Source organism: Calliphora vicina, chromosome 1, assembly GCF_958450345.1.
Source record: "Calliphora vicina chromosome 1, idCalVici1.1, whole genome shotgun sequence".
Taxonomy (NCBI): Eukaryota; Metazoa; Arthropoda; class Insecta; order Diptera; family Calliphoridae; genus Calliphora; species Calliphora vicina.
Window position 1 is genome coordinate 147,098,921 of NC_088780.1, and position 26,552 is coordinate 147,125,472.

General features: G+C 31.3%; 1 protein-coding gene across 2 annotated transcripts in view; it reads right to left on the bottom strand.

The window, feature by feature from the left end:
* The window catches only part of sba (six-banded), a 479,153-nt gene that overhangs the window by 328,594 nt on the left and 124,007 nt on the right, over positions 1–26,552 (bottom strand). For both annotated transcript variants that reach the window (XM_065516094.1, XM_065516093.1), the window contains exon 3: positions 8,023–8,146. In XM_065516094.1, the coding sequence (XP_065372166.1) occupies positions 8,023–8,146 (124 nt within the window). The remainder of the gene's footprint in view (positions 1–8,022; positions 8,147–26,552) is intronic.

Genomic DNA, 26,552 nt, shown 5'->3' on the forward strand with positions numbered 1-26,552 from the left:
TTAAAGTTCTCCGCCTATATAAAAACCCCCTTTTACATACAGCTCAATGATCATGTGTATGTACGAATATAACAAGTAAAATACAGGCAAATTAAAACAAAAAAATACCCCAGTATAGTATAGAAATCTATAGCAAAAATAATAGTTATATATAATGACATTAATTCTTTTTTATTGCAATTATTCTCCCTTCCACAATAATTGCAAAAGTGTTTACGTTTTAGAAAAAACAAGAGGTGCAATACACTGAGAAAAATTATACATGTTTTTCTAATCACAGAGCTGAAGTTTGGTAATGGTTGATATAAAACTATATTAATTACTAGCTGACCCGACAGACGTTGTCCTGTCCAAGCAACAACAGCATACATGTAAATCAATGAACATATTTTGAGTTTTTATATAAGTAATAGAATTTTGGTCTGAAATATGAGTGATCACAGATCTAGCACTTTTTCTTGATAAACGCTTATTGGCCAAGCTATTAGCGAATTTAGATATTTTGAGTTTTTATATAAAAATTTGACTTTTGTTCAGATGTATGAGTGATCACAGATCGAGCTGATATTTTGAGTTTTTATATAAAAAATCGATCAACCATTTTCCAGATGCCATGTCACTACCTTTGGTCACATATTTAAAACATTTGATAAGTGGTCGTATTAGTGAACGTATTATTGGGCGTAAAAAACTTTTGTGGATTATTGCGAACATTTTAAAAAAATAGCCAAGTCGGTCCAGGCGTTCTTCAATTTTAGAGTGTCGTGGTAAATTTTTCTTACGAATTTTATTACGAATATTTAAAAAAAAAATTAGGCGATTTTAGATAAATCGAAAACAGTGGGCGTAAAAGTGGGCGTGGTCAATTTTTCCTTCAGTAAAAACATAAATTGGATAACTACGAACATTTAAGCAAAAAATTATCCAAATCGGTGTAGCCGTTTTCAGATTTTAGATAAATCGAAAAAAGTGGGTGTAAAAGTGGGCGTGGTCAATTTTTCGTTCCGTAAAAACCTAAGCTGGACTATGACCAACATTTAGATAGATTAAGGTAATTTTCATATGAGATCATGTCCTATTATCGCAGTATAAAATAGAGCTTCTTTTCGAAGCACTTAAACAATATGTTTTAGGTCCTACACTCTCTCTCTTAGAGAAGACAAAGGCCCTAATTTTGTAAATCATATGATATTTATTTGCATTTCACACATTTTAAAAATTTGTTTTTGTTTTACAAAATTTTAAAATATTGGAGATCCTTTCAAAAACTCTCACTGACGGTTGAAAAATTATGTTGTTGTTGTAGCAGCATAAACAATTACAATATTCAATCTGGGGTTTCTGCATGTTGTTCAAGTCCAAGAAATTGTGATACTTCAACAGGATGAGTCCATAAATCCATAATGCGTAGTGAAGTAGGATTGGCTGAACAGTTGAATATGTGTAGGGAGGGTGTCATGAAGACCCTTACCAGATGCTGGGCATAAGTTAAGGACGGAACGGTCTATATGGGACCAAAAGGCATTAAGCCTCTTGCTCCATCCTGATATTAGTTGTGCCAGAACGACACTTGTGTTACACGGCAGAATCTTCTCGGCATTTGATATCGGTACGACATTCATACGGTCGTACTGCGGAATTGATAGTGTCTCTGTGAATGTCGTTCGTGAATGAAAAATGATGTGGAGCCCCCTTGTGAGAATATTAGCTGATGTATTCAAGTTCAGTAACATGTGTTGAATTTTGTTTCTCTCGTTCCCATTTTCGATTAAATATGCAAAGCTTTTAATGGCCGCACAAAGAAAACAGATTCGTAATAGAATCCAATGATTCTGCCTTAGTCGCCAAATTTTATACAAATGTTTGTTTTCTTCAACCGAAATTCTTTTTTATCCACTGATTTTCTGTTGCTAGAACCGAACAATTCTATGTGTACAACCGAATCATTAGATTGGCAACAAATTCGGTTGCTATTACGAACTGTTTTCTCTGTGAGTGTAAATTCCGGCCATTAAAAGCTTTGAATTTCTACCTCAAGTTACTCATATGATTCATCGAAATCTGAACAGCTATTGTGTAATTCGAACGGAAAATCATTCGAATTTGTGTGCTTCATACATGGAAATTCACATATCAGTTTGCATTATGTATCTGGCTGAAAGCAGTTTTGTAATACAATCATTTATACGTGCTTGGAGAAATTATTAAGATCCTTTAATATTTCTTGAGATCAACCAGACTTAGTACTATTGGCAAATGGAATATTTGAACGAAGGGACATACAATGATACCTGGGGTCCTTCCTATTTCCTGTAATAATATTGATTATTGTATTCCGAATTACACCCTTATTATTAATCTCTGAGGGATATTAAGTGCAAACTCCGTAAAAGTGGCCAGTATCTCTGATAGTTTCCCAAATAGTAGGGAAAAAAATCCTCTTAAGCTGGGTTTCCGCATACACCGTAATCGGCGCCGATAACGAAAACTGAAACTGAAAAACGTTGTTGTTCGTCACCGTCTCGTTTCTGAATTGTTTTCGTTTCAGTTGGGAGCGTTGCGGCCATAGAGAATTATACATAGAGACGAGACACTCCAATTTGTCAAACAAAAATACAACAATGATACAACAACAAAATACATTGACTAGCATGTATTTTGTTGTTGCCAGAGATAGGTTTTTGACAACAGACTTAGGTTTTTGACAATTACGTCTCGTCTCTATGTTACCCTATGGTTGCGGCATAAAACAGAAACGAAATTATTTTTTAAGTTGTCATTTGAAAATTAAATAGAATTTCATTATTTTTGACAAAATCTATTATTTTTTCCTCTTCTAATAAAGACAATTTATTTTTTTATTCATTTTGATTTTCTTCAAATCTTAAATAAAAAAATAATTAAAATAATTTCGTTGCTACAGCACCGAAAACAACCTACTTGAAGTTGTTTTCGTTCCGGCACCAAATGACAGGTTTTTCGTTACTGATCGGTGCCGTTTCGTTCCCAATTTTCGTTGCCGATTGCTGAAATGTACTTTTTTCGGTGCAAATGTATGGAATTTCGTTTTCGGAGCCGATTACGGTGTATGCGGAAACGTAGCTTTAGACTCAATGAAGAATGTATTATTCTTCAGACGACAAACTGACTAAGGCACTAACGTAGTACATCTGACAGTGATATTCGAATTTACACCAGGGTTTAGATATTCAGCTCTAGCAACATATTGCTTACATTTGACTATGCAATAAATATGAAATTATCTCATTTCATCACAATCAACTAATATAAATATTCATACTGTTCGTTCGTATTACTATTAAAATTGCAATGCTAGTCTGCAATTTTTAGTAGCAAACACAATTAATTGCACATCCATCAAAATATATGTTCGTGCTTTAGTAGCACACACAGTTTTTTTGTCGTGCTAATATTGCACTCCATTCGTTTTATTTTGTTGTGCTGTCAAACTTTTCTAGCAAAAATACACACTTCTGTGGTTGTGCTATAGCACAATTGACATTTCTGCAATTGATGCTATCAGTTGCTGTTCTTGATAAGTGCATAACAACATATCAGTAAACACACCCAATGTACAGTTGGGCAGAATCAAATTTTTTTTGAAATAAATCTGGCATTTCTAAACTGCTGATCTGATCAGGATAAAATTTGACGCGGGCGTAGCCAATGAGTATTCGAGTTTAAATTATTAAAATGGGCCCAACAAATGCCCCAGGGGCGGCGCTATGGGGGCTCAAAATAAGGTACCTTCGACATGCAAAATTTTTAAACACGTGCCATTTTTTTTGTTTCCCACTCGATTTCAAAGAGTTTTATATGTTTAGAAAGCGCTCGCCTATGTCTTGAAAAAATATGCTTGCGTGTGCTATTTATCTCTTATACTTTTCGAGTTATAAGCATTTCAAAATTGAAATTTTAAAATTTTGCCATACCTTGGTCCGCTTTTTTAAAAATATATGTCGTACTTTTGTACCGAACAGGCTCGATTTTTTTTGTTAGTTAGACAACTAAATTATCAGTAATATACAAAATATTTCAGAGTAATATCGATTATAGATCCAAAAATAAACGATTTTCAATTTAAGAATTCAAAAAATAGTAGATTTTTGCTGTTTTTTGGATGAAAAGGTGACTGAACTCTTTTTTATTAAAAAAAAAATTTCTTTAAGAACATATAACAATTTTATGTTTTTCTGTAAGGTAGCTTTACAGAGAACATTTTGGTATAAAAAACATGTCCTATTTTTTGAACATGTTGCCCTTTCGTCCTTCGGAATTTGACCTATTTTTTTATCAAAATTTCAACTTTGGGCCACATGTTCTAAAATCCCAAAGTTGGGATCAAAAAACGGAAAGCAGCTTTAGAAACCTTGATGTGTTTCCTATTTATCCCCAAAGTATTTTCCCAGCCCCGGAGGAAATGTAGACCCTATGGTTAAAATTGTAAAAAATACCATTTTCGGGATTTTCGCATACATTTTTAGGAATTGTGGGATTCCTTTTGACCTTTTGAAAAGGTTTTTTACACTTTGTAATTTGGAATGACAAATTTAAAAAACGTTGAAAATTTCATTGAGTTTTGCTAATAAATAAAGATTTTATTACATATTACATATTTATTGAGTTTCTAAAACTAAAATTTTTATCAAAATTTTAATAGGATTGCAAATACATATTAGGAACAATTTGATCCACATTTATTCCGAAGATTTTTTTTCTTGTTTAGATATTTTAATTTTTGGTCTTACAAAAAAATGCAAGTCAATATCTCAGTTAGATTCAAAAATATTTACACTAATGAATAATCGTTATTTCGTATTACATACTTGACAATAAAATAACTAGCAGCATCCAAATAGCCAAAAAACAAGAAATATCAATGCAACCATAGCAGAGCAACCAAAGAAATGTAAATTGCTGCCAGAGAAAATTGCTAGCACAACAAAACAAAAACGAATGCTGACGCGCAATATTAGTTCGGCAAAAAAGTGTGTATGCTGCTATAGCACGAACATATATTTTGGTTGTTGTGCTACAATAACGAGTTGACAACTGTTTGTATCTGCTACTAGAAATTGCAAACTAACATTGCAATTTGTATAGTAATATATGAATAGTAACAGCAATTTATATTAGCAGAGTTATACAAAATTATAATAGTAACTATATTTTTAGTATGCAGATTGATAAAAATGTATATTTACTGCAATTGACGGCTAATATAGTAGCAATTGTAAACCCTGATTTACACTGATAATCAAGCTGCTATTAAATACATGAGTAGTGTGTATATCACACCAATACAGGTCCGGGAATGTTGGGCGTCTCTAAATAAAATGGCAAGATATTCAACAATATTTCTGAGAGGATACGGGAATATTGAGGACAATCTGATACTGATAACATCTGTGCCATCCTACTCTTTTCTTGCGAATCGCTTAAGCGTTTGTTATGACTTGGATCAGGATAAGTCAAGGCTCAGGATGGTCAAATAAGTCAATATACACTATTACAAGGGTCATATGACCTCGACTAAATTCGGTGTGAACTGTACACCTTTAGTGATTACGGAATATTGGAGGTTTGGGGTACATGCCAGATGCTTGGAACTTTCTTATAATGATCACTGTATAACACATCTTCCATGAACTTTTCATGGTCTGGAAGTAAAGTGAGACCATACCTTAACTGGGATGTTCGTTTTTTTAATTATCTTTCTGTTAATGATAGACCCCGATTGATTGAACGGATTTATAGGTCCTTCGGAATGTCTCAGATCACGCTCGAATTCCTAACCATCCTTCCAACCCACTTCGCTCTGCAAGAGTTAAAGTCGCAAAATACGTACTTAGAGATTTTATCGAGCATCTTCTGCACAGAAATACTGGACATTTCAAGTAAGTATGCTATAGATCTCCGAGCTATAGGATATTTTAGATTCTTTGTTTAAACAGAGTAATGAATCGTTTAACTCGTTTCAGCTCATTGTAGGGCTATTGCGGATTAAAATAGATTGTTACCCCTCGCAACGACAACGAAAAGTCAAGGTCCTATAGATACTGGTTTGATACATGAACATACTTTTTACAGATAGTTTAAGATTTACTTGTACTTCGTTTACAATATTCTTGTAACTTGTAAAATTCTTAATCATTTTATTCTCTAAGTGCAGTTCCTGTAGTCATTATCTATTTCCAATTGCAATAAATAGGTTCATGTTGTTTTCTTATTTCTAGTTTCTGCTATTGCATGTTGCATAAACATTGTATTGACGACACAATTAACCAACATTAATCTGATTGAATTCTCTATGTATTTTAGCGACGAAAAAACGTGTACATCTGCGATTTGCGGTCACGTATTATTTTTAATAATGTTAAAGCAAAATTAAATTAAAAAGGGGGTTTTACAAGGACAAGTTCTTTCATTTCACATGGCATACAATTTTCAGTTGTGACCCCATAATGTGTATATTAGGGTATATTAGGGTGGGTCGATAGCAGAGACTCATTCTACGAAAAATTCTAAGAAATTTTCTACAAGAAACCATAGGTCTAAAATGATATCCTATCTGCAATATTTATTTTTTTAATAGTTTTTTTTTTATTTGATAATATACGAAATGCGCAAGATAGGATTTGATTTTAGACCTATGGTTTCTTGAGGATACTTTCTTAGAATTTTCCGTAGATTACGTTTCTGCTATACGATTTTTTACTTTTTTAACGGCCATACAATTCCAGGCTAGTGTATATATAATGGCTCATTATAGATAACTTACATACATGATTCGTACATCAATATATCCGCTATAGTTCCGGTTCTTGGATATAAGCAAAAAATCACGACTACTTAAGTTCTTGACCTATTTTTATACCCTTCACCATGAGTGGCAAGGGTATATATAAGTTTGTCATTCCGTTTGTAATTTCCAAATTTTTCATTTGCGACCCCATAAAGTATATATATTCTGGATCGTTTTAGATAGCGGAATCGATATAGCCATGTCCGTCTGTCCGTCTGTCCGTCTGTCCGTCTGTGTGTTGAAATCAACTTTCCGAAGCCCCCAAATAACTTACATACACGATTCATACATCAATATCTCCGAAATTCTTCCGGCTCGGTCGAGAAAATCGGTCCACAAATGGCTGAGATATAAGGAAAAAACTAGGACAACCTCGATTTTTGACCTATTTTTGACCTATATCTGGATTACTAAGTCATTAATATAGATAATATGGATATCTAATGATAGATATTTCAAAGACCTTTGCAACGACGTATATAAGACCATAGTAAGTTGGACATACATTGGGTCAAAATCGGAAAAAAATATTTTTTAACCCGAATTTTTTTTTATCCAAAATTTTTTTTGTCATAAATTCTTTTTCCAAAAAAATTAATTAAAGAAATTTAAAAAAAAATATTTGAAAAAACTTTTTTTAAAAAACAATTTGGAAAAAAAAATTTTTTTTAAAAAATTTTAAAACTTTAAAAAAAATTTTGATTTTGTTTAAATAAAAATATTTTTAAGTATAATTTGGTAAAGGATATATAAGATTCGGCACAGCCGAATATAGCTCTCTTATTTGTTTATCTATATCTGGATTACTAAGTCATATAAAGTCAATATGGATATCTAATGATATATATTTCAATGACCTTTCCAACGATGTATATAAGGCCATAATAATTCGGACCGACCTGAGTTTTTTTTCACCAACATTTTTTTATAAAATTGTTTTTATCTTAAAGTATACTTTGATGAAGGGTATTTAAGAACAACCCTTCTCCAATTTCTAGCTTTCCACATACCACAACAATAAATATTTTCAGGCTTTCATTACATAATAAAACCTAAAGGATTTAATAAAAAATTCAATTAAAATTTAATTTCCAATATTCAGCCAACAACATGCAAAAAATACCAATCATAAAAAATTAAATTAAACTAGATTGAAAAAGAGAAAATAGTAAAAAAAAAATAAAGCCTCCACTCACCTGAACATTGAAATCGAAGAAATATTCTGGTTGCAATGGACATGGTAGACCACATTTACAGGTACCCGGTGACAATAAGTAATCCTTTATTTGAAATGGTGAACGCAAAGTAGAACCAGTTGGACTGAAATGAAAAAAGATAGAAAAAACATAAAGAAACTATGACAATAAAAAGGGTCAAGTTAAAATTCAATAACAATTATGGCAAAAAAAAACTGCTCATGTTTTGCTAGTTGTAACGGCCAAACAAGGGGGAAAATAGAACTTGTGGATAAAAAATGTAAAATTAATTAATTTGTTTTGCCTTGTTTTATCATTCTTCCTGTGCGTTACACTCAGTATTTTTTTCATTCATTCATGAAGTTTTAAATTTGTACATACATCGATTTAAGTTTAATGATAAAGTCAGCAAAAACAAACTCCACCCTTTACTTTTTCTTCTATAAACAATCCTTAACATACAATATCCGACTACCGCTTAAGGAGTGTAAGCATGTTAAGCATATTGTTGTTACCTATTATTTGTATCATGTTGTTTAGGAAAATGTTTTTTTTTTAAACAATTTACATGAAACAAAAAACGAAAAACATTGAAACAATATTGTTTAGCTTACGTTTATGCTAAATTTTAATACAATTTAAATTAATTACTTGTATGAAGGTTAATTAAGTCAAGTAAAAACGACAATGACAACGACAACAACACCATGACGTCAGACCAAAAATCCACAAACAAACTCAAACAACCAGGAACCCAAAGTTAAACGAACAGAGTTGGTATTTGCTTAAGCCAATGACGATTATTAGGATTTCCACTTTAAGCAGGTGTATTTAATGTTGAACACAACAACATTTCAGATACATTTCATGTTTTGTTTTTGTAGGCGTTAATAATGTTATTTATTTAATCAATTTGCTTTAGGAGCAGCTTTTGAGTTTAATACAATTATGAAGAATTTCGTTAAGTTAGAAAGAGAAGAACTCGTAAAACGGAAATGTTTAATGAAATTGTCTGAAAATACACTAATGAATTGAATAAATGTTTAGTTATTTATGTAGACATTAAGGTTTTGAAGATTAAATATTGGAAAAGATTAAAAATAAGAGATTTTTTTTCAAATTTTTAGCTTTTATTTTGAAACATTTGTACAATATAAATTTGTTCAAAGTATTGGCCATAATTTGAATGAGCCAAAAGAGCTGCTCATCTTTTGACGCCTCGAACGAATCAAGCCAATTTCGGATACTCTGTTCTAAAGAGAAGTGTATCCCAGAGTGTGCGTTCTGCATCTATTAGTATAAGGCGGGTGAGGCAAAACATCCCGACCACATCTTGCTAAATAGTTTTTAACAGGTATTGCAACATGTGTCCTAGCGTTGTCATGAAATGATCGCTTCAAACGAATCAGTTGCGTTTGGTACAGGTGGCCTGTGATGGTCTGGCCTGATTTCAGCAGCTCATAATAGATAGAACCCCTTTGATCCCACTAAATACAGAACATTACCTTAGCGTCATGGATATTTGGTATTTTCAGCTAGTTGGCTGGGCTTCACATACGATCTCTCAAGCTTCGGGTTATTTTAATGGATCCATTTTTCATCGAAAGTAATGATTCTTTGCAAAAATGATTTTCATTTATAGCGATCAACCATCATTTCGGACATGCAAAATCGTCTTTCAAGGTCTCTCGGCTTTATATGGAACCCAACTACCCAAAAGGTTTTGAAATTGTTGGTGAATAGCTTTTAATGATTTTCCAAGCTCTTGTTGATTTTGACAACAATCTTCATGGAAGAATGCCTTCAATTCTTGGTCTTCAAATGGTTGACTGCCCTGGGCAATCTTTGTCTTCCGTCACCACTTCTGAACCGCACAAACCATTTCTCTCGTTAAAACCGATGGAACACAGTCACCATAAGCTTTGGTGAGTAATTGTTGTGAAGAAGTAAAGCAAAACTATGACGATTTGTTGGTACATAATTCGACATTTTCGAAGCAAAAATAATTTTGTTGTTTACACTATAATGTTCAATAACTAAGTGAAAATTAATGACAGATATGTACCCATAAAAATGACATATGAGTTATTAAAAACAAAAACCGCAAACACCCAATACTGTTTGGAATTGCAGTCTACGTAAGTAGAAAATTTCTTTGCTAAATAACAACCATCATATTATATATAACGAATATTTAAAGTTTCTTGAAAGAGCCCAAAGCTAACTTTCGGATCAACCAAATTTCTTTCAGGGCACAAAAATTGTTTTGTTGAGCTGTGTCATGAAGAATACTAACTACTGATGCAGTTTTAATGTTCCACCACATCAGTAGCTATTATTCTTCATGACACAGCACAACAATGCAATGCAATGGCATGACATGACAATGTCTTTGGACTGACGACATAGCAATGCATAACACCACATTCGAGACATCACAACATAGCAGAGTATAAAGTATTTGAGTACATCACTCGGTAGAACGATACCTGAAACTATTAACTTTCTGCAAAAAGGTTTGTTCTTTTTTTTAACTAACAACTCGTTGCTTTAATATAACAATTTGTCCTCAAACGTTTTCCCAAGATTAAAAACACCTTAAAAAAAAACTAAACAAAAACTTTTAGAAAACTAAAACAAACCAAACAACAGAAAAATCATGTAAGATGATTAAATCAAAGAGAAATTAACTTTATCAAGTAAACACACCCTTTTTACCCCCCTATAAACACATAAATACCAAAACTGAGAAAATAAACCAAATAACTGAAAGATTAAGAGATAAACAAATGCCTAAAGCGGCATTTTAGTATGAATTTTGTAACTGAAAAGAGAAAAGGAAGCAGCCGTTTTAGTGGTTTATTTTACTCCGGAAACACCATAAATAAACAATAATAAACCTCAAAATTAAGTAAATTAAATGAAATTTAAATTTTATTAAGAAAACATTAACAATTGTTTGGCATAGATTAAAAAAGGTATTGTTAGGAAGTTTTCTAAAGTAGCTTAAAAGTTTCAATAATAAGAAAACATTCTTATAGCAGAAGTTAATTGTATTGAAACGGAAAGTTTTAAAATGGGAATTCAATTTTAAGGAGCAGGAAACTGAGTTCCGAAGACAGTTCAATTATTATTTGCTTTTAGGATATCAAATAAGCATAGATACCTTTGGGGGATATCTTTTCTTGTCGGAAAGGTTGGCAACTAAAATATCTCATCAAAATGTTTGTATTACCACTCAATAAAAAGTATATTTTTGGAATATCCTATAACAATTTTACTCACAAATAGACACAATGCAATCTCCACTTAAAGTTATTTTATTGGGTAAATTTTGAGGTCCTTTCTTTTGAAATATACCAAACAAAGATACAATTTTATCAACAAAATATTAAACAAATTATAAAGCCTTAATGTCAGCTGCGAAACAAGAACTAATATATTCCCTTATGCAAATGATATTTGATAATTTTTTGTTCCATTATAAGAAGTTTGTTTTCGCATTAAGTAATTACAAGTAGTTTGTTTAACTCTAGTATTAAAATTTATTTGTTTTCACACTTTAAATGTTGATTTTATACCCGCCAATAAAACTTGTGATAAAATAAGGAGCTAATAAGTTTGTCGTTCTGTATGTAACACTTAGAAATTTCATCTAAGCTTTCATAAAGAAGCCAGATCGATTCATCTAAGATCCCATAAAGAACCCAAATTCGTAATCTTGAAATTCTAAATCGATTTAGCTAAGTCCATTTCGGTGTGTGTGTAAAACACTCTTATGTCGTAATTATAAAACCTAAAGCAAAGATATTTATCTAGAATATATATCATTATCCTAAGCAGTTTACTAATGGAAATCATAAAAATCGGTTGAATACATAAAAAGATATGCATCAAAATGTGGGTCGACCAAGAAAATATGTGAATGATTTGAAGTTTGTTGTTGTTATGTGTATACCAGGGTAAAAACCAGAATGTTGTTGTAATTTTTATGTTGTTGTACTTGTTGAAATATCAAATATAACTAACACTAACTGGTCATCAATTATTTTTTTATTTTTTAGTATCCTTCATCATGAATGGCAAGGGTATAAAAGTGTGTCCTTACGTTTGTAATTTCCACAACAAATTTCCGGGACAAATTTCCCGGAAATTAGTATTATTATTATTTATTTGGGGTTTTTCGAATGAACATTTAAATAAGCATATGGAAAACTGCACGATCTAGAATTAAAGGCGAATAATCATCAATGCCAAGATTGGCCGGTGCGAATGGGTGCCCCGATAGACTAGACGATAATGTGCTGGACTATCAATCCAGAGGTTGCGGGTTCGATTCCTTATTCCAGAAAGCACTAGTAGAACAAAGGTCCCTACTTTTGATCGCGGCACACCATTAGTTATTTTCAAGTATAGAATTGATTTTGGTCTTGAAAGGAAACACAGCAATAGTCCTTGGTAACAATGTCAGCTTTATAATGAGTGTCTTTTGCAGATGTATTATAAAAATTCACCTTTGAATCCAATAATTTTAAAATTTTCGAGATCAACATAAATTTTATCTCTTAACTATTCAGTTAAAGGTATTGAATTGATTCCTTTTACTTAAAAGGATTTGAAGTAGATCTGAATCAACAAAAATTTAAACATTCAAAGTATGAATAAATTCTGTTATTATTTAACTTCAAAATTAATTCAATTTAAATTAGGCTTTGGAAGGAAGCTAAAGAATTAGATTTGGGAATGGATTTATGAAATGAAAGGCTGACATTTTTTAATTACTGATTAAGATTTTAGTGAATTAAGCTCAAATTGAATTAATTACTACGAAGTTCTATATATAATGATTATAACACTAAGTTTGTATATGAAATTTTGCTATAATATTCATAGTTTACAGTATTATTATATATTTCGGGAATAGTCGGGTACCCGGGGAAGTAGAGAAAAAGATTCCCGGGAATCAAAAAAGGTCGGGAAATTAAAAACCCTATACATGATTGATACATCAATATATCCGCAATAGTCCAACTTAGGTTACTAATTAAAATCAAGAAAATCGGCCCATAATAGGCTGAGATATAAGCTAAATTGGTGAAGGGTATATAAGATTCGGTGTAGCCGAATATAGCACTCTTACTTGTTTTTTTTTCTTGAGTTTCTTATCGCGTGGTGTAAAATTACAAAAACAAAAGGCTGCAAAAAAAACTATAGTGTAAAACGTACTTATTTATAATAAATTTAGTAGTAAATTAAACACAATTTAATGTTTTTTTTTCTTATTTTGTTTTTGTAACTGTCTTATCTTAATTCCTGTTTCAATAAATTACTTAATGAAAAAAAAACAAGAAAATAAATGTAAATTAAGAAACTAAAGTAAATGGGAATTAAGTGGAGCGCAGTGGAGTGAAGCGGAACGTCTGTCATTTGTTTGTTTTGCGTACTTTCTTAATGGAAACTCAAGTGACTCATTGATTGAAAAAATAATATTTATTTTAAATAAATGACTACAAACAATGACAGCAACTTATAAAAACAGCAACAAAAAAACTGAAATAATTATCATTAAATTATGAGTGGAAAAAAATGAATGAAAATACACCCACATTTGTGAATAAAATGTTCCAACTAAAACTTGTGTTAAAATGTCAATATAATGATATCTCTTTTTTAAACAAAATCGAGATATTCGTGGTTTTTTGCTTATATTTCAGGAATTTGTGAAACGATTTTTTCGAATTTAAATAGCCAGCGAACCAGGACTTTATTTGTAAGTTATATAGAGATATTGGAAAGTTGATTTCAACGGACAGACGGACATCGCAATATCGACTCTTCTATCCATAACGATCCCATATATACTTTATGGGGAAGCAAACGAAATATGTGGAAATTGTAAAATGAAGGGTAATTATGCAGCCTTACCACTTATGGTGAATGGTATGATAATATGATACTGTGCAAACTTTCATTAGCGACATTCCTTACAAATCAACATCTTTAGTTTCGTTAAATATCATCAAATATGTATCTTTTAAAACTAAAGACATCATAAATAATAATAATAAAAAAAAACCAGCAACATTGACAGCTACAACAAAATCATGTTGCATGTTTATAATCAACCAAAAAGAAGACAAAAACATGGTAGACAAAAAATAACCAAAACTAAACATTCAAATTTAACTTCTGACATGGGCCCTCAAGGTGTAAAAGGCAACATAAACAAAATACCAAAAATGTCAAAATAAAATGATGAAGACATCATTCATGTCATAACATGTTCAACAACAACTACACAATAATACGATGTTAAAATAAGAAGAAAATAAGTTAAAAGTTTTTGTCAAAAGGTTAAGGAGGATAAATAAATAAAAGTACACTTTAAGAACTAATCGTAGCTTGATTTCAAAGTGATGTATTAAAGTATTGCAAAAATAAAAGCTATTAGAAAGAAGTTCTTGCTAATAAAAACATATTTGGGGTATTCACACGGTCTGCTCTTAGTCATATTGTCATCTTTATTTGAAACACAACAAAAATTTTAATAAACTATCATAATATATTAGGACATACCGTGTGCATAAACCAATTGTTAGTAAACGTTTTATTAAAGACTGGGTAAACTTTAAAAAAAGTCTGCTTAAAAAGTAATAATTTGAGACCTAAACAAACTTGATTAAAAACAATGGTAGCAGCATAATTATAATGATAAGCATACGAGGGAATGCAAAGAATACCCAGCAAACTAAAACAACATGGATCGAAAACTGTACTTGATAATAATGGCCCATAATCATAGTCAAACACTAAAGTCGGTTCTTTTTAAAAACAACTTTAAAATAAAAACCAGCTTTTTATTAATTTGCAACCATAGTCAAAATTAAACCATGTTTTAAATTGAACCGACTTCAACTGGGTGCCACCGCAAATGTAGAAAATGTTTTCATACAATATACAACAAAAAACAGACAAGTGGCAACGCTGAACAGCTGACATACAAAATTAAAAACAAAATCCAAAAAACGTAATAAAAGTACTCGGGACATCTAAAGAAAGAAAGTTGTTTGTTGTGGAAAAATGGAAAAGATAAGATTAATATCATAATTACGACATTTTGGTACTAATTTTATTGATAACTGTTCAATAATTGCAAAATCTCTACCAATATCTTGTACCTTAAACATTTTTTACTTTGTGACGAACTTTTTTACTCGGCGAAGAACAGCTGATGATGTTGTCAAACGAGTTAAAACCAACTTCAGCTAGTTTTATATTTAGAGTCGACTTCAGCGTCAGAAGTATACTTTAACTTGTCTATGATAGACCTAAAGTCCACTCTTAAGTAAAGTCGAGTTTAATTCTCTTAAAATGTACTTTATTTTTGACTATGATTATGGGCCAATCTGTTTAAATGCTTGGGTTTCTTAAAATCTTCCAAACAATTTTAAAAAAGCTATAGAAAACATTCTCAAACGTTTGAGATTTGCAGTCATGGTAATTTTTATCGCTTAATTTTATGAACTGGCTCTGATTTTGAAGCACGACGATTTATGTATATTATTTAAGAAGTTGATTTAAGAATTGGGCTTATCAATCGTGTAAAAAACTTGAATTTTGTAATCGTAAGAAACATGAACATAGACACTGGAAAGTTTTAATTTTTATGATATAGAAGGAGATGTAAATTCAACGAGAAACACAGTTAAGTGTTACCACATGCGTTACAGGTTGCGGATAGTGGTACTTTCCGCTGATATGTGGAGTAGCGGCGATTAGAAGTGGTGTGTCTCGCAGGGTCTCTCGAGTTCCCACTTAATGCCTAGCATTTGACGTCAAACAACAAATCCAATATCACAACCGACCATGGGCGGTATAAGCCTATTAAATCATCAAAGTGCATTAAATCAAAGCTCAACAAACAAAATACACCTGCAACTGACGTCTCAAATTCATTATATCAGGAGCAAAATGGGTTGGCTGAAAATCTCAATACCGAAGGAATTGCGGTTTATACAGATGTTTGAAACAATAAACTGGCACCAGTTTTAGTTTTTTTTACTCCTTGTAAAAAACACATGGATAACCCAGCCACTATTATGACAAATCTCTTTCTGTCGAGCCATTTCTTCAGGAATAGAAACAAGAAATAGTCACACGAGGCTAAATCCGGAGCATATGACGGACGAGGAGTCATCATTCAAAATTGAAACCACTGAGCCAAGTGAGATCCCTATGGGTTACATAATATCTCACACTTTCAATCTCTGATCGGCCAACACCATAACGTGAACTTTTTCAATAGTTTCGGGTTTAGAGACCTCAATAAATATTTGATGGTTTCTTTCTGCAAAAACTAATGTTTAATGAGCACACGAAATTCACGCGGTATTCTGCTGTCAATAGCTAAATGTCGCAGCTTGTTTAAATTTTGATAAGAGTCAACTGACAGATGCCTGTTGGTAGGAGCATTGACAAATTTTCAGTAAAGAGGAGGGAAATTCAAAAAGTCACGCACTTATTAACCCGCCCTCGTATACATCAATAACCCGATTTGCATGGCTTCGTTTGAAAATGTTTGTACAAAGCTAAAACAGAAAAAGGGCATTTCCCGTTTAAGTCTAATGAAGGTCGTTAGTACACGCAGAGAAAAAATATAATTGGACATGGTTACTGTAACCATTTAAATAGTGTTACAAGATTTTTAACAATATTATAGTCACAGTAACTATTTACATGATTGTGGTAACCATAATATGGTTAATTTATGATTCACATGATTGTATCAACCATATATATGGTTACAGTAAACAAATATATGTTTGTGGCAACCATATTTATGATGAATAATTTTGTCATAATATGTTGTTCTCAGATTATGATAAGCCTTAAGCCGAGAGCACCATAATATGATAAGTCCTTCATCATATGAATGGTTGTCACAAACATATATTTGTTTACTGTAACCATATATATGGTTGATACAATCATGTGAATCGTAAATTAACCATATTACGGTTACCACAATCATGTAAATGGTTACTGTGACTATAATATAGTTAAAAAACTTGTAACAATATTGAAATGGTTACAGTAACCATGCCCAACTATATTTTTTCTCTGCGTGTAGTTATAAATTACATTTGTTGAAGTGAAGTTTAATTTAAATATTTTGCATATTTTTGATATGTTTTTTTTCGTTTTTCTCATGAATTGTTAAATTTTTATTTCGATAAAAACCTTTTTAAAAAAAAAAAATGGTATATTTTTATAAATCCAATTAACTGAAAATCAAAACAAATGTATGGAAAATCGTGCTTCGGTTTGCGCCGCGTTTCTCTGGTCCCAATTAGCGACGAAAACCGCGGTATTGGTGTATTGCGACTTTGTGCTGATGATATATTTGATAAGAGATGGCCAAAGAAGACCATGGAAGGCAAGATACGGTGAAGTCTAATAATACTCTTATGAATTACTATGGATCAGCTAGGAAACCCTTGTCAAGTCACTTGCCAGGTATAATAAGACTACGCTGAAAAACTTTAAAATATTGGCATTGTATTGTTTTAAAAGGACTTTTCCTACTAACCTCGTATGAATTATGTATGTATATGACCATAGTATGAGTATTATTTTTTTACACCATTACAAACAACATCTCTACCAGCAATACTTTATAAGTATGTTGCTGTAGACAACAGCAATAATGACAAGTTGTTTATGTAGAAGGTGGTGGTGTTGTTAGTGTCATTATAGCTGATGTTGTTGTTATTATTGTTATAGTTTATATTTTCAACAATAAACTCCATTCTTTTTTTGCCTTCCTTCAAAAAAAAAAATACAACCATAAACATGAACAAGTACTACACCATTTCTAAAGTGATTTAAAATAAGCTTTCTTAAAAATCAATTGTATACTAATAAACAAAGTTGATAATCGTATTGCTTGCCTTTTATAAAGAGCAATTTTTTATATAAAATCCATATACATTTTCACATGATCCTTTGTCAGAACTTATTTGGCAAATTTCGGAATTAGTAGTGATACATTCGAAAACATGACTGTATTGGTAATTGATTAGATGGCGAATAAGGTTTTAAAATATTCAAATAAGAAGATTAAAAAAATTGCACATAAGCCTTTTTGCAGGCAAAATATGAGACCATCAGCGCAAAAGTGGTGTAACCCACAGTCCTTACATTCAAAACATCCAATACAAAGGGGTAAGCTACCTTTCGGTATTCAAAAGCAGAAAAAATAGTTTTTGCACAAAGCATATTATAACGAACGAATGTAGCAAAAGTGATGTAAGTTTAATATACCACTTAATAAATGGTTTGGGTTTACACCACTTTTGCGCTGATAGCCTCATATGTATATTGTATACAAATTATTTGACATAAAAGTATTTCTGGAATTGGTGTATTATTATAATTATTTACATGGATTTTTCTGTATATGCCAACTTATTTATGCTTATACATATATTGTTCATAAGTATACGGGCAATTATTATTGGAATGTTGTCAAAAAAAATGTCTACTAACAATAACGACAAAATGTTGTTTCATATAAATAATAACGAGCGACATCTCATCATCAGCTGATGACAGACACAATTATCATTTCATTATTATTTTTGCCATTGTAAGAGTTTGAGTATTGTTTTGGAATCGTATTCTATTGAGTTTTGTTTGTCTGTTTTAACACCCACTCAGTCTTTAACTGTTTAAACATTTAAGCAAAATTATAAATGTTGGCAGTACGGAAGGAAGGCAGCTACTGTGTTTATTAAGATAAAGATATTTTTAACTTCAACTTCTTTCTGCCTTTGTCTTTGTTATTTTAATTAATAAAATAAGATATAAACAAAGAAATCTTTGGCAAACAAGACAAATTGCTTAATGAAATGTTTAGTTAATTAAGTTTTTTTTTTATTAATTTTAAACAGCTTGCAGCTGTATTAACATAAATGGTTATCATTCAAAAAAAACGGCTGTTAACCTTTAATAGCTTAAATTTATTTGTAAGTAAAGATTGTCTAATAAATATTCACTTATATATGAGATTATAAGCCAGTCATTACTAAAATAATTCTAAGTAATGTATATGGTAAGTAGCAGCCAAAATTTTTTAAATGTTGTTATTAAATTTAAACACCCCTTTCTGAACAGTAATAATTTCCTTTTAAAGGGCCTTTTAAATGTAATTTAACGTTTATATGTGATGACAATAGTAAAAACAAAACGTTAAATAAATAAATTTCAGTGTCTGCTCTTGAAAACATGACAACAGACTTCTTTTTTTATTATTTTACCCGAATAATGCCAATAAAAATTATAAAGAACCAACAATAGCAGCATTCATTTCTATCGCCCACAATTGTTTTAGTTGTTACACAGTAATTTTATGTTGCAAACAGCACATAAATGAAAATGAATAAAAAAGTACAATATAAAATTATACAAAAACATATGGAAAGATTGTGAAAATTTTTATATATAAATGAAAGCCTTATTTAACAACACGGCTAACTGCCTAGAAAAATATAATCCAGAAAAACTAGTCGTAAGTTAAAATGATAATATTTGATACGTCATTAGTTATAAGTACTCGTAAAATAGCATTTTGACTTATTATTTTAATATGGTAAGTACTTACCACAAACGCTTATAAATACGTCATTACTTTGATATCCCTAAATCTAGTTACTAGTAAATGACTAGAAAATAAGCAGTTATATAACAGATAATAAATAAGTCATTACTAAACTACTTCAAAGTAATGCAGATGGCCTGCAGTAATCATTGAAAACAACGTTATTCAATAATTACTTGTCATTACATTAGCAGGTTTTTGTTGGTAAGCTAAAAGAATTTAATTATTTTTTGTCAAAACAAATTAAACAAATGTTTTGGAATTAAATTAAAAAAAATACTGAAAGTATAGTTAATCACTTTGTCGTATTAGGCATCCAAATGTAAATATAATGGTTGTCAACATTTATACCTGCTGCTGAAATGTATTCAATTCATGGTTTGTGTAATAAAAGTTTAATTGTCTGATGGTTGTCATCTTTGAAAAACTCTACCATAATTCAGTGTTGCAAAACGTGGGGGAAAAGTTTCGTTTTGTTAGGGATTTTTTATAAAATTTCATCCAAATGTTTTCTTTTGAGACAGACACACATTTGTTTTAGTTTTATAAATGTTTTTAAATAAAAACTGGCTAGTGTTATTGCTAAGTTATCGTTATCTCTAAGATACCCTTTCAGTTCAACTACCGTTACAGAAATAACTCCAGTTACCGTTTCCTCGAAAATGCCGTTACCGTTAATCTATAAATGATCCTAACTTGTGAAAAGCGTGTTTATTGAAATTTAAATCAGACGGATATTACCATTATCATCCACTAAAATGATAATGGTAATTTCTGATCCCGCCTTTGGGATTTTAGAACATGTGGCCCAAAGTTGAATTTTTGATAAAAAAAAATAGGACAAATTCTGGGGGGCGTAGGGGCGACATATTTTAAGAATAGGACATGTTATTTATATCAAAATATTCTCCGTAAAGATATCTTTCAGAAAAACATAAAATTCTTATATGTTCTTAAAGAAGGTTTTTTTTTAAATAAAAAAAGAGTTAAGTCACCTTTTCGCCCAAAAAACATCAAAACTCAACTATTTTTTGAATATTTAAATTGAAAATCGTTTATTTTTGGATCCATAATTGATGACAAAATTATGAGTTTGTTAAAGCATTTTTTGAATAACATTATCAATTGTCCTTCAGCAAAGTATTTTAAACACAATTTTTTTCCTGGGAAATTTTTTTTTTATTTTATATCGTTGGAAAGGTCTTTGAAATGTCTTTCGGGGCCGATTTTACCGAAATAGCTACCGAACCTGGACTTATATGGGGGCTTCCTTAAGTTGATTTCAACATACAGACGGCTACATGAACATGGCTATATCGAGTCCACTATCTAAATCGATCCAGACTATATATACTTTATGGAGTCGCAGGTGAAAAATGTAGAAACCACAAGCGGAATGACTAAGGCAATAACATCCCCTACCAGTCACTGTGAAAGGTATAATAAAAATAAGTTGACAAAGATGATATTTTATTATATTTTAATTAATTTTGTAGATTTTAAGAAACTCAATAATTGAAATCAAAACTCTGTATTTTTATAATTCAAATTATTTATAAAATATCGGTAATGGTAACTTGTAAAAAGGAGTGGTCTGCACGAACGTAACATGCCACATTAGTAAATGTATTGTAATCTATATATATAAAAATGAAATGGTCCATGTACATATGTAATGTCATAACGTGAGAACGGCTGGAGCGATTTTGCTGATTTTTTTTTATTCGATTCGAAATTTTCAGGAGATGGTTTGTAGAGAAAAAAAATTCCGGGTAAAACTCGGAATTTTTTTTTTTTTTGAGTCCATATAATACTATAATAAAAAAGCTCCCTAAAGTATGAAGTATAAATTTAGATATTTTATTTGCAAATAAATAAGAACAGGCAGCTTAATGTGGGTTGGAGAAACTTGAAGAATTAACATTAGTAAATGCTACCGGGCGAAGCCGGGGCGGTCAACTAGTATTGAATAATTTTGATTGTGCTTTTCATACACAATATCCAATTTAGTTATCTTTTGATAATTTGAACGAGTTCCATGTTTCGTACATCTGTCACGTTCTGCCCCTTTTAAAAATGGTAACCTTTTTACCTTTTAAAAACGGTAACTTATTGCCTCTAAACAAACCGGATTCTTTTAAATAGCAAAGAAAAGCGCCATGTAGTTTTAAAATTGTAACAACTCTTTATTTATTAAAATGTATACAACATTTTAAATATTCACTCCCTTTTACTTGCTGTTACTAATTATATACACAGCGCCATCTTCTAGTAAATTCCAGTATTATCTATTTCCACAGTGATCAGCTTTTAAAGCGGTGTCACAGATAATGTTGTCATAATTATAAATATTGTATAAGAACATGTTACCAACATTGTCGAATTTTTATGTTAAATAAAGTTAATTAAAACAAGAAAGTATAATCGGTCAAGCCCGACCGTTATTATATGTTATTATACACTAAGTAAAATAGCAAAAACATTTTTCTTTTAAAATTTCAATAATTTATATTTTTGAGTGATTTTCGGTAGTGGGCCTTATATGGGGTCTATGACCAATTATGGACCGATCACCATGAAATTAGGTCGTGTGATTTGTGTCTATATGAAAGTTTACTATGTTGAATTTTGTGAGTATACCCACATTTTTAAGCGATTTATGCACGTTAAAGTGATTTTCGGAAGCAAGTCTATATGGGAACTATGACTAATTATGGACCGATCGTAACAAAAGTTGGTGATATGAATTTTGTGTATATAAAACTTATTTGGAGCGGAATTTGTGGAGCAACATATATAAATTAAACATTTATGACCGATAAAGTCCAATTTCGGGAGGACATTTGTATGGGGGCTAGGTGAAATAATGAATTAGTGGGATGAATTATCAAGATCTAAAATCAATTACCTCATTTTTAGTTTTCTTTTTATACCCTTCACCTTCGTTAAGTTTGTCATTCCGTTTGTAATTTCTACATTTTTCATTTCCCACCCTATAAAGTATATATATTCTGGATCCTTATAGATAGCGGAGTCGATTACGCCATGTCCGTCTGTCTGTTGAAATCAACTTTTCGAAGCCCCCAAATAACTTACATACACGATTCATAAATCAATATCTCGGGAACAACAAATGGCTGAGATATAATGTAAAAACCAGTACAACCTCGATTTTTGACCTATTTTTTTGCCTATATCTGGATTACTAAGTCATTAATATAGACAATATGGATATCTAGCTAGATATTTCAAAGACCTTTCCAATGACGTATATAAGACCATAGTATGTTGGACCTAGAATGGGTCAAAATCGGAAAAAATATTTTTTAACCCGATTTTTTTTTTTGTTTTTTCACCAGAAGTTTTTTTTGCTAAATATTAAAAAAAAATAAAAAACAAAAAAAAAGATTTTAAAAACAAACAAAAAACATTTTTTAAAATTTAAAAAAAAATTCCAAAAAATTAAAAAACAACTTTGGAAAAAAAACAAATTTGGTTTATCTAAAAATATTTAAAATTTTTATTTTGAAGTATAACTAGGTGAAGGGTATATAAGATTCGGTATAGCCGAATATAGCTCTCTTACTTGTTTAAATACTTTATATTATTATAAAAGCTATATAAAGTTGTAAATTTCAAATTATTTCACTGAAAATAGTTGTAAAAGAAAAAACCAATGCAATGAAATACCGCGGCTTCGATTAAAACCGAACAGGAAACTCAAATTTGTATGCATACATTTTTTGTTCTCAAAATATTAGTTTTAAAGAATGAAATTTCAGCTCTTCACTTTTCGAAAATCCTTTCCTGATTCTGTGGCATTTATTTTATTGAATTTCTGAATTTAATAGTCGTCAGTTGCACTAGAACTAATTACTGGAAGATCAACAAAAACATTTCTCGTCATTTGATATTGTAATCGTTAAATTTCCCATTTTCCCATCGATCCTGATCCTATGGCAATGCTAGCTTACAATGGCAGAATGTTTGTAGGTCGGCATAGCACCTCATTTGAGTCGAAACAACAAAGCAGAGCCTGAGTATATGAAGCATTTTTGTTAATTTTGGAAATCTCACTTTATTTAAAATTACTTATGACTTCTGCTGCACTTTGTGTCTTCTAAAGCGCAATTTAAAAAGGTTTGAACGTTCACTTACAGGTTGGGTAGAGAACAGAAAAAACTAAAAACAAATATAAATATTGTGATGATAATGAAACAGTAAAATAAGTGTGTATTACAAAAAATTTAACTAAAAAACGTTGTGTATTCTGTAGATCAGCGAAATGCAATGAGCTCTCAAATGAGCTCTCTTGTTTTTATTTTCACATGTACGCAAGCACACACATTGTATAAAAACAGTCAGTCTCGCATGAGCATTGATAGAAGCAGGTTGTGTTACGCTTTTATGCTTGTTTATTTCATTATTTCAGCTATTTGTTTTTGTTTTTGCCAGAGAATAATTCTCAACTCATACAACTACAATATCTAAAAACTGTAGTGGTGTGAGTTTGCATTTCGCTGCTGTAGATACTCCGTGCACAGTGCTCGCTCTCTCACAATTATGCTGTATTTGCTACACGTTAATGTTTTTTTTTTAATTTTATTTTAACAAATTTGTAACTTAAGTTATATTGTGTTGCAAGTTAATAGCAACAACAACAATAATAAACATTATTTGTTGTAAATTTCTGTGTATCTCTGTGGAATAACTTTGAACATAGTAGCTGAAGTAGTAGTCTACTACTTACATCTGTTTCAAGCTTTTTTATTTTTGCATTTTATATAATTTTGTTGTTGTTTTTTTTGTGTCAGAGTTTTTTAAATGTTTTTTTTTTATTTTGCTATTGTCAACATGTCATCAACGTATACAAATATTTGTTTCATTTTAAAATAACCCGGTGAAAATGTTTGTTTTGTTTTTATTTAAACTGTTTTCGTTTTATTATATCCAGTTTTATTATTATTATTGTAACAGCGCTTTTATTCTATGAATTGAGGAATATTTAATTAGAAAAGTATTTAAAATTGTGGGGATTGTATTTACGTGTATGTACACATTTACTGTGTTTCATATACATCCCAGCAGTTGTGGCTTATTGACCCGAACAAGGGATTTTACTTATCCAAATGATAGATAAAACAAAATAACTTTCTAAAAAATGCTTTAAGTGAACACCCTTTAGATTACCTAGAGACACTTAAGTGACAATTGTCTTCACGATATATTACCTGGTTTGTATACAGTAACCAATTGACTTATATTTGTAATACAATGAGCACGTGTTAAATTATCCAAAAATATATAAATTGGAGTCTTTCAAATAACTAGACATTAGGGAAAATTGCTGTTTAAAAGGGATGCATTGACTTTTTCAGTAGTCAATATAAATCTGCTGGGATTTATAGAGATGCAGTTAATACACATGAGTGTGTATATATTACGAGAAAATTTTTTATTTTATTATTAAAATGTCAGAAAAATTTTAATAAAATCTACAAATAAAAGTATAAAAATAGAAAAATAAATAAACGTTGAGTTAATTTATACAAACGGTAACTGAAAACAGCAGTTATATGCAGAATGAGGGATAAAAATAAATGAATTCTTAAGAGCCTTTGTGCAGCTATAATAAGTTATAACCTAAGAAACGCTTTTTCTTTAAAACTAAGATTTTTGCGGTTCAGAAACGGTGATTTTAACACGGAAGACAAATATCGCCCAGGCCTCCCACGAATTTGAGGATCTTGCTAAATTATTGCAGCAATTTCAAAACGTTTGCAAACAGCAAGATTCATCCAAAAGCAGGGGAATTGGGTGCCATACGAATTGAAGCCAAAAGACCTTGAAAGACGATTTTTCATGTCCGAAATGATTCTTGAATAATTACAACAACCCGAATATAGATCGTATGTGAAGCCCGGCCAACCATCCGAATCGACAGCCAAATATATATTTGGTGGAACCAAAAGCATCATATCTATCAAAAGACCAAGTACCGAACGCAACTGATTCATTTGAAGCGAGCATTGTCCAAGAAATGCACAGAATATACGGCCAGATATGAAAATATAATATTCCATCATGACAACGGTCGGTCACATGTTGCCATACCTGTTAAAACGTATTAAGAATGAAGTGGTTGGGAAGTCCATACCGTGCCACGTTCGACTACTCGGAATCCATATGTTGCCAGAAAGGTCATAGCGAACAATAGCCAATACTTTGAATAAATGACATTTGCCTACTATCACACACGATCAACTACATGTCTCAAAAATTAAGACTCCTAGAAGCAGCGACAACGAAAGCACGTTTAAAGATAAACTTAGACAAGACTAAGTCCATGCGTGTAAACACCGACAACAGGCGGCCCCTTCAGTTGAGCGGCACCATGGTTGAAGATTTTAACAGCTTCTGCTATCTCGGCAGTATTATCAACAACAATGGAGGATCTAGTGCTGATATCGAAAACCGCATCAAGCGTGCCCGACGGTCATTTGGTCTTCTAAGTCCTGTATGGAAGGCTACACATATCTCCAGAAAGACGAAAATCAGCATATTTAATTCCAACGTGAAGTTAACATTATTGTATGGTTGCGAGACTTGGAATGCAGCTGCACGCGATATAAACGTACTCCAAGTATTTGACAACAGATGCCAGAGGAGAATTTTAAAAATATTTTGGACAAATGTCATATCCAACTGCGACCTGTGGACAACCACAAACCATGTCCCTTTGCGTATCGAAATTTTGAGACGCAAGTGGAACTGGATAGGTCACACACTACGTAAACCCGTAGATGACTTAACACGGGCAGCCATTGAGTGAAACCCACAGGGTAACAGAAGAAGAGGAAGACCCGCCCAC